This window comes from Ruditapes philippinarum, unplaced genomic scaffold (assembly GCF_026571515.1).
Source record: "Ruditapes philippinarum isolate M1 unplaced genomic scaffold, ASM2657151v2 ctg8446_1_1_1_1, whole genome shotgun sequence".
In the NCBI taxonomy this organism is placed as follows: Eukaryota; Metazoa; Mollusca; class Bivalvia; order Venerida; family Veneridae; genus Ruditapes; species Ruditapes philippinarum.
Genome location: NW_026855447.1, coordinates 28,774 through 38,886, shown reverse-complemented (window position 1 = coordinate 38,886; position 10,113 = coordinate 28,774). Strand labels below are relative to the sequence as shown.

At 31.1% G+C, this 10,113-nt stretch overlaps 1 protein-coding gene across 1 annotated transcript; it reads right to left on the bottom strand.

The window, feature by feature from the left end:
- Positions 1-702: 702 nt before the first annotated feature.
- Positions 703-5,177, bottom strand: LOC132743366 (uncharacterized). Its single transcript, XM_060731882.1, has 2 exons — positions 5,074-5,177; positions 703-3,398 (listed from the first exon to the last, which is right to left on the bottom strand). Exon 2 carries the CDS (start codon positions 2,139-2,141, stop codon positions 1,050-1,052), a length of 1,092 nt encoding a protein of 363 aa, XP_060587865.1. The 5' UTR covers positions 2,142-3,398; positions 5,074-5,177; the 3' UTR covers positions 703-1,049.
- Positions 5,178-10,113: the final 4,936 nt, after the last annotated feature.

The window sequence follows — 10,113 nt, the reverse complement described above, 5'->3', positions numbered from 1 at the left end:
AATAAATGTGTCTAAACAGTGACATATATATTTTATTGAATCATGTCATGCAATAATGTTCGTTACAAGGAAGTTATCATTTGAATTGAATTCATGTTTTGGGTTATATTCAGAATATCGAAAGAACTACTAATTTAAAAAATAATATTTGATATACAAGTCGAGGGTTATTTGTATGTCAGCAAGGCTATATTCCGTTCAGCAACTTGAATTATGAATTTTAAATAAATCGTATTGATATTGGCGACAAGTTCATAAGAAAACTCAGCAATTTTAGACTGTTTTCAAAGAAGCGCGAGAAAAAAGGCACGTAAAAAAGTTGACTATTAAAAATTAATACATATATAGTCAACATAGCAGTGTAATTTTTAATCATTTATTAAAATTAATGACATTTGGCTCGAGAAATATGCCATATAGAACAAAACGCAATACGTAGGTAACCGTATGTGATCTTAAAATAAATATTTGTTTTGTTTTTTTTGCGATCACGTTATACAGAGTGTTTGAGCATATCAAATACGAGAAATGTACCTGTTTTGCATAATTAAATAGTAAATTAAGATTGGAACAGTGATGACACAAAAAAAGCTTATTGCTATAAGCACGTATTTAAATATTCACTTAAACAAATTAAATCAAACAGTTATAAGTAATATACAGACATATAAACATATCATCAATCAATACATTAAATAATGAAATTATGAAATTTCTGTTATTTCAACTGAAAAAATTTATATGTGTTTGCTAAAGTCAGAGCAAAAATCCAAAGAGGACTCAATCTAAATTAGCCATTGCTTTACTGAGTAGACATATTTTATGGTTAACAATAACAATGAAAGTATACTATAAAGTCGATTGACATAAAGCTATTCTTACAAACAGCTCTTCTTACATACAAAACTTTTTATAACTAAATATGAATTATAAATGCATACCTAAAACTTGAACTCCAGTAAAACAGAATTACATACATACTGAATTTATTCAATAATGACATAGCGATAGCTGTGGCATGAATTGATATGTTGCAATAATATTTTCATTTAAAACATTAAACTTTGAAAAATACTCATATTAATCAACTGATAAAGACAAATCTTACAATAAAAAATATACACTCTGAATTTATGATACAACAATTTTGCTAAAATACACACACTGAATTTATGATACAACAGTGCTAAAATATACACACTGAATTTATGATACAACAATTTTGCTAAAATACACACACTGAATTTATGATACAACAATGTTGCTAAAACATACACACTGAACTTATGATACAACAATGTTGCTAAGATATACACACTGAATTTATGATACAACAATTTTGCTAAAGTATACACACTGAATTTATGATACAACAATTTTGCTAAAATATACACACTGAATTTATGATACAACAATTTTGCTAAAATATACACACTGAATTTATGATACAACAATTTTGCTAAAATACACACACTGAATTTATGATACAACAATTTTGCTAAAATACACACACTGAATTTATGATACAACAATGTTGCTAAGATACACACACTGAACTTATGATACAACAATGTTGCTAAGATATACACACTGAATTTATGATACAACAATTTTGCTAAAGTATACACACTGAATTTATGATACAACAATTTTGCTAAAATATACACACTGAATTTATGATACAACAATTTTGCTAAAATATACACACTGAATTTATGATACAACAATGTTGCTAAAATATACACACTGAATTTATGATACAACAATGTTGCTAAAATATACACACTGAACTTATGATACAACAATTTTGCTAAAATATACACACTGAATTTATGATACAACAATTTTGCTAAAATATACACACTGAATTTATGATACAACAATTTTGCTAAAATATACACACTGAATTTATGATACAACAATTTTGCTAAAATATACACACTGAATTTATGATACAACAATGTTGCTAAAATATACACACTGAATTTATGATACAACAATGTTGCTAAAATATACACACTGAACTTATGATACAACAATTTTGCTAAAATACACACACTGAATTTATGATACAACAATTTTGCTAAAATACACACACTGAATTTATGATACAACAATTTTCCTGAGTTAAAGCTGAACATATTTGAAACATCAATGAATATGACAATTTACAGCACTAAATATTGCTGTACTAATAAACAGCACAACATGAACACATTTCAAGTTATATTATATACATAGTATGATGCATAGAAAACTGTTATATTATATACATAGTATGATGCATAGAAAAATATTTACAAATAATGTATTATAGACTAATTCAATGTGAGCTTCGTGGATAAGGAAATATAATTATGATCACAATAAGGCTTGAATACGAAATAGGTTACCTCCTTTCCATCATCAAAAGCTAAACTATTGTAGAGAGACAAGGTGTATAGCGATCATCAAGCTCAGTCGGCAGTGCTGCAAAACGGTATTCTGGTACTGGGCTCGACTGTCGGCCTAGCTGCACATTTTTTCTCACGGCACAATATAATATTTACGATAAAACATTTACAATATTCTACTGTATGTCGGAGTAAAATTTTACAGAAGTGATCATGACATAAACTTGTATACAGCTTTATTATATACTTATAAATGAAATATTAAGAAATATTGATGAAATAAAATGTGTATTTTCATTTTCTGTATTTTCACTGTAAAATTTATTTTCATTGCAGTGAAACATATTTTCCGTATTTTCACTGGTGTCTTGTCGGACTACTTTCTTTTAAATTCTGCCAGTACACAAAATTTAAGGAAAAGTCTTTCAAATTTTAATGTCAAAAAAGAGAAAAATGTATATAATAAACAGAAAATTCAAGTTTTTTCTATAAATACGTGATTTATTTTCATCTTGTGGCATGAAAATTACCATATTTCACTCGTGGCTACCGCCACTCATGAAATATTTATTTTCATACCACTCGATGAAAATAAATCATGTATTTATAGAAAAAACTTGAATATCCTCTATTTAATTTACGTTAACATGTGACAAGTATGATTTTATATCAATACTAAAACTTCCGACTACACTCCACACAGGTACTTTCATTACTTTCAACATATATTGTTTTTATTAATTTTTGTTGAAGATCAAGTTCTGTCATCCAACAAATGCATCAAATTGTATTGTTTGGCATATACACGATTGTCTTATTATCACAACTGTGTAAAAATGGCCATCATCTGATTATAATAATTATAACCATGCTAAAATGATAATTTTACAAACAAATCTATCGGGAGCAAGTAAGCTTCGTTAAGGCGAATCCAGTGGAAACTGGACATAAGCGGTCTGATTTCTATGCTCTCTGGTTTACAGCAATTGTACAGTAAGGGATCCTCTGAAATAAAGAAAAAAACATGTTTTACTATCAAGTTGCAAAGACATTGAAGTAGCATCGTTAACTTCACATCATGCATCATTATTACATCGTTAACTACAGAGCAATACTTGTGTTTAACAATGAAATATTTAACTAACGGTTAAAGAATTTCTGACACCAGAACTGACATATTCTGCATCAAAATTGTATTTTTATAAGGGGGGCTTTAAATGGCTTTTGGAATGGACATTGTCGAACATGGTAAGATGTCAGAAATAAGGACGCCATATGTGATGTCAATTTGGAACACGCAGTCAGAACACTGTTACATGTGACACATTGAATCATTGCACTAAAGTCCTTACCGAAACACGGTTGTGATATGCTTTTCATTTGATTCTGATTAACAGAAATTATTGTTTTAATTTAAGCTTTTTAAAATGAACAACAACAACAGCAACAACCATGTGTTTCTACACTTACCACTACGAGCTGTAACAGTTATAACAGTTCAAAGTTGTCAACTTTTCATACTATTATAAAAGGTATGCAAAACAAACGTGATTATAATTATGTGATGTGATACATTTTACTGTTATTTTTCATTAACTTGTTCAGCAATGTTAAAAGGAAATATTGTCCATTAATAGGCTGAATAGGTAGATCTTTCCTCACTGACGTCGGGCATAAATAAAGACACGAGATGCTATTCATTTACAGGTACAAAATGCAGATTAACTTTTCATTTCCTTACTTGAAAGAATATCCTTAGTCCCTGACAAAAGATTTAAACACACAGGCAATGGCCGTGATTTGAAATCTGCGACTTTAACAAATTGGCCATGGAGGGCCTAAGTTAAGATCAATTTATAAATGTAGAACGAAATAAATATAAAGACAGCGTTATTTTAACAAAAGGGCCCACATGGCCCTATATCGCTCACCTGACCCATCGAACTCGTCTGAGCAATTATTTAGACAAGCATGCTGACCAAGTTTGACGACAATTGAGTGAAAAAAATGTGACCACTAGAGAGTTAACAAGGTTTTTCCATATTTGTGCAATGTGACCTAGTTTTTGACTCCAGATGACCCATATTCGATCTTGGCCTAGAAGTCATCAAAACAAATTTTAGACAAATTTCAAGGGTATTCGGATCAAAACAGTTGCCACTAGAGTTTTGACAAGATTTTTTTATTTTTAGCTCCTGTGACCTAGTTTTTCATCCGAGATGACCAATGTTTGTACTCATCTGAGCAATTACCTAGACACAGTTTGATGATGATCGAGGAAAAAATGTGACCACTAGAGTGTTAACGAACAAATGTGGACGGACGACAGACGACGGACATTCATGAAGGTGAAAACGTGAAGTGAAGATGAAAATATAAACTTCCACTGCTTGGTGAATAGAGTAGAATGTTTGGCGACGAACAGCGCGATATAATTAATAGGTTAAACTCTCTGTATGCGGGAACAAGCCGGTGCTAGGGGCGTGAGGGATGTTGCACTTATTCATTATTCCTCATGTATAGACTCAATCAAACCGAGTCTGCAATTCTCTTGTAATTTTGTTGTTTCCAGAATTTTTTACCAACCTATATTAGATTTACTTTATAACAGACATTTAACAGACCCTAATTAAAAGAAATACACATAACGCACAAAGAGGTACAAGTAAAAATAACTTACTTAGTTTGTGATACTGCATGTACACATCTATTCAAGTGCACTGAAATGAAGAAAAAAAATACTGTAGCTGCACTTGTTTTTAAGTGTTGTACTGTTAAACATTGCACGTAGACTGGCTTAACTAATTTACTATGGATAAAATCGGGTACATTGAAGACCTTAAGCTAAATTCGCGTAACTTTAAAATCTTATGCAAATAAATTTAATAATCTAACATCAAGATAAAATAATATAAATATAAAAGGTTCAAAACATAACTCTAAAAATGATTTAAATGCTGAAAAAATAAAATTAAAGACCACTGACCTTTAAACTTTCAACGCATCACTAAATTTGACTAATTCCATTGTGTCGTACAAATAATTCAAATGTCACACTAGTTCTCTATCTAATTAAAATATTTTTTTCAGGTAGGTGTTCATTTATTCCATGCATATCCTCATTATAAAACATTCATTTATGAATCTTGATTTAATAAAAATTATGTCTATTTCACCTGTCACTTATCTCATAATATATTTATAAATTGTTTCTCCAAAGTCTTTTAAGGTTACACAGTAGTTGGTTTTGTTTCAAACCGAAACCTATACCCTCCAGACTCAAATGTGTCATCACATTTGACCACATACTTGTCTGATTGTTTTATAAATGTTTTAAAGTTTTCAAATTCTGTTTCTGGTTTTTATTCACAACCCCCCACAACTTTTACTTTTACTTTTATTTTGGTATTTTGGTTTAATACAAAAAATTGATCTTGAACACAAACAAGACATTTTATTTATACAAACAACCCCTTAAATTTTTTGATCTTTTGAGGTTTTCAGTGTTAATAAATCTTTCACCTGATTGATTTTTTAAAAAAACCCCAAACATATTTCTTTTATTTAAAAATTTGGTTTAATGTTTTTAACATTTTCTATGTCATTTGAAGATTCTAGATCACCACTGAAATTTTTGGGTTTTACTGGTTGCTTTTTGGGTTGACTGAATAAGATGACCACAACCCCAAGGTTTATATAAATTAAACCTCCCCAGCCATTCCTCTAAAACCCGATAAAACCCATTTTTTAAAATTTGTGACAAAATATCTTTTTTAATCCTAAACTTTTTATTTGGGTGAATTTTGAGACAGGCCCAAGGTTGAATCCCCCAACATGAAGTACCATGATCACTACGTAAAACTGATCCAATTGATTATTTCTTTCATTAATTTTTTTACTAGTGTGAAAACTAAACAATGTCTCCATTACCTCGTGGGTCATAGTGAAAAAGCTTATTACGTAAACGCTCCAGGTGTTGTAATTTTACCAGTCGTCCATTTATCTCTGCAGACAGCCGACAACGTCTTCCTACCAAGTTGATGATTTTCCCATTATGTGATATCACAGTTTAAACATTTTTAAATGGTTCAATAACAAGTTCATTATTTTCTCTTCTAACAATTTCACCTTTATAGTATAATTTCTCCATATATGTGGAAGTTCAGAGAGTGTAAAGAAGTTGATAATTTCTTGTAGACCACAAATACCTTCATTTTGTATTATTATTGATTTTATGTTTTTGTTTTATTTGTTGACAAACAGATGTTGTAATTATGTTGAAGTAGTTTTCTTGTTTGACATTTTTTTATTAATTGATGTAATCTTGTAAACATTTAATTTGAGGTCATTTTTTCCCTTTCCTTCTTTGGTACAAGAAATGTACATGTCTTGTATGCCTTGTAATGGATCAGTGTACACGTAATCATTATATGTCATAGTTCTGTATTTGCTTGTTTTTTCATCATTGTTTATCACAGGCATTAAATCATTTGTTATCGCAGACATTAATTCAGGGTTCATGCTACTAATAAAGACAAACACTTTTGACATGTCTAGAATATTTTGTAAACAGTTGCACTTTTCAAAGATGATTTTCTGAACTTCACTTTTATTTTGAAAGCTTATAAATATTGCTGAAAAGTACTCTTGCACTGATTTATGTGAAAATGATATTCTAGAACTTTCATTTAATAATGTTCTTACTTTTCTTTCTGATAATAGTCCTGCTTGACAGCTTGATTTTAAATCTTCTTGGTTAAGATATTTTTCAGCAACATATCTATCAAAAACTAATGGTGCTCCTTTTTCTTACTGAACAATGTATAAAAAGCTAGTTTCCCAATCGTCACCAGAAACATGTAAGTAAAACGACAGAAATGTTGATGCTTCCTGAAAATTCGGAACATTACTTGAAGATATTTTTACATTGTTGAAGGAACTTTCCAAATTAACTTTTCTGTTCTTAGGATAGAAGGACTTGGAATAATGCCTTAGATAATTCTACAGCTGAATTTTCCTATTGGAATTTTTTCAACCCATAAAACATATAAGATAGAGTAACAGGAAAGGGGTTGATTCCATATCTTCAAGGTCATTTGATAACCCGATTTCTTTTTCAAAAACTGCCAAACACTTCATTTATCAGTTCATCGATTTCCCAATTCTGCCCTTTCAATATTTTCATTGCTTTTAAAAATTAAACCCCCCTTGGGTTTTTTTTTTTATTTTTTAACTAGCCCCAATTTTTTGTCAATTTACTTATCTTCCATGCCGGGTCGTTTTTAAATTACACATTTCCACGTGCTTTATAAATGGGAACGTTTTGGGGAAAGTTTTGAAAAAATCTTAAATCAGGTTTGGCCCATTCACAATTTCCATCAAAATATAAAAAAGGGCATTGTTCATTTCGAAAAATGCCCTTTTTCCCAAAAACTTTTTTTGGCATTAAAAGTTTGACATTGAAGTATTTTTTTATGACCTTTTGTTAAATTTAAATGTCGTCGACATCGCAGATTTTTAGCTGTATTTTTCCCAATACCCCACTAGAAATAAAAAAACTCGAAGCCAAAAATTAAAGCCTCTAATTTTTCCCATTTTTTAAAAATGGTTAAAATTTTTCATGTCTTTTTATGAGCTTTGACACCCATGTTAAAAGCGAATATATTTTTTAAAAATGCTGTTCTTGCCAAATCCAGCGCCGCTGATAAAATAATTTCCCCGTGGCGACTTTCCCCTACCCGATGTAAAATGTCCCCTAACGACTTGGACTTTAAATTGTTTCCCTTTCCTTCCCATCTGAAAGATTCGTTTGTATGGACAATTTCTGGCATAATGTAGAAAACCCAGCTAGTTGGGGTTTAGGACCAAGCATTTCTTGGAGTGGTGAAAGATTTGAACTGTACTCTGGCACTTGTAAAATGTTACCAAACCAATAAGATCCATCCCTTCAGTTCTTGCCAGTTAGGAATAATTGGACATTTTAAATTATTATTCCTTTCACGTGTTGAAATAAAACAGATATAATTTCATTAATTCTAATGGTGTTCAGTGTGTACATATATATTAATGTACATGTATAGTTAATAATTTGTTAATAAAAAAGGAAAGCGAAAAAATCCTTTAAACAAAATATGAAAAGTTTTGCTTTTATAAATGTTCACTAACATTACTTTACATTAAAAAAATTGGACATACAAAAATGTTGAAATTGATACAAATTGTATTTGTCTGCCTTTTTCAACTCCAATAGAAGGCGATTACAACTTTTAGATAATTTGTACGAAATTTATAACTGAAATTCATACAAAATGTCTGAAGAATACCTTTTTGCTGTATTCACTGAGCACCTCACTTTTTACTCTATGCAAGTTTTGTTAATCTTTCTAAAACATCAACTTTTGGTCATTACTAATTTTGAAATGCACTTAAGAAACTTTGCACTGGCTTAACTGTAATTAATATTTAACTAGTAATAGTACAGCTGGTAGATTTCATTGGACTGGAGCTAACTACTAACTATATGGGGCGCCGTGACTGCCTTAAGCCCGTCTCACACAAAACACACGGTTTATCCGGTTGGCCACTCGTGTAAATCTTACATACAACCAAACCAACCGTGAGTTTATCCGAGTTAAGGCCTCAACAGACGGTAGGATTTAGTTGTACAGCACTAATTAGAGATAAGATGTACATTTTTTAAAGCTATACAACAATTGCATTCAGACGGTAATTCTACACTGTAAGTATCCCCTAAAAAGGATCCCTTTACATTGATCCTTTACATACTTTACTCACTAAATAATTTTTTCGCCATGAGTACTGATTTTTCAATCACCTCCATTTAAAATTATAAATATATATATATTTTTTTAATGTGAAGCCTGACCGAGACTCGAACCTGGGACCCTCGGAATACCGTACCGCGGCTCTACTTACTAAGCCATCTGGCCGCCTACTACTACCTCCACTCCCCTAATTAGAGAACAATTCAATACTGTGACATAATCATTTTCAGAATAATTTGGGATCCAAACATAACACAACTTTAGGTCTCTTGAAAAGTTTTTCAACATCATTTTTACCCCATCTTACTAGTATGTTTACCTTTTAGCCCTAATTGTTCTGGAATTTCATTCATTACAACCATTATCAAGAGATAATTTGGTTATCTGTTACTTGTCATTGTGGGAGGTCTGAAAAAATCTGTACGACAAGATTTTCAAAATAGAACATGTCCTATCCCTTACATCTAGACTTAAGGTTTCCGAAATAAAGAAATAGTAGCCTTCACACATTAAGATTTGTCTGTACATCTTAGTTTTAATTGGTGTTGTACTTCAAAATCCTACCGTCTGTTGAGGCCTTTACACTCGGGCCATTCGAGTGTATTCGTGAAAGCCGTGTATGATTTTTAAAATTTAAAAAAAACTGGTACATGTGTAATGTCGTGTATGATCGTATAAACGACCGTACAAGACCGTGTGAGACCGTATGAGACCGGATATACAACTGTATTTGGAGTCGACTCCACGAGTGAGCCCAACCGTACAAAGATCGTATATAAATCGTATGGAATCGTTCGAGACCGTCCCCAAACTCTACATCCAACACCCGATTAACACCCGAATGTGACACGAACACGGTACGATTCACACGAGTGCATACACGGTGTCATACGATTCAAGTACGAATCATACATGGTAGACACGGTAAAGTACGA

Coding starts and splice junctions, on each gene's coding strand:
- LOC132743366 (XM_060731882.1), bottom strand. CDS start 2,141: ATGTTCAGCTTTAACTCAGGAAAATTGTTGTATCATAAATTCAGTGTG.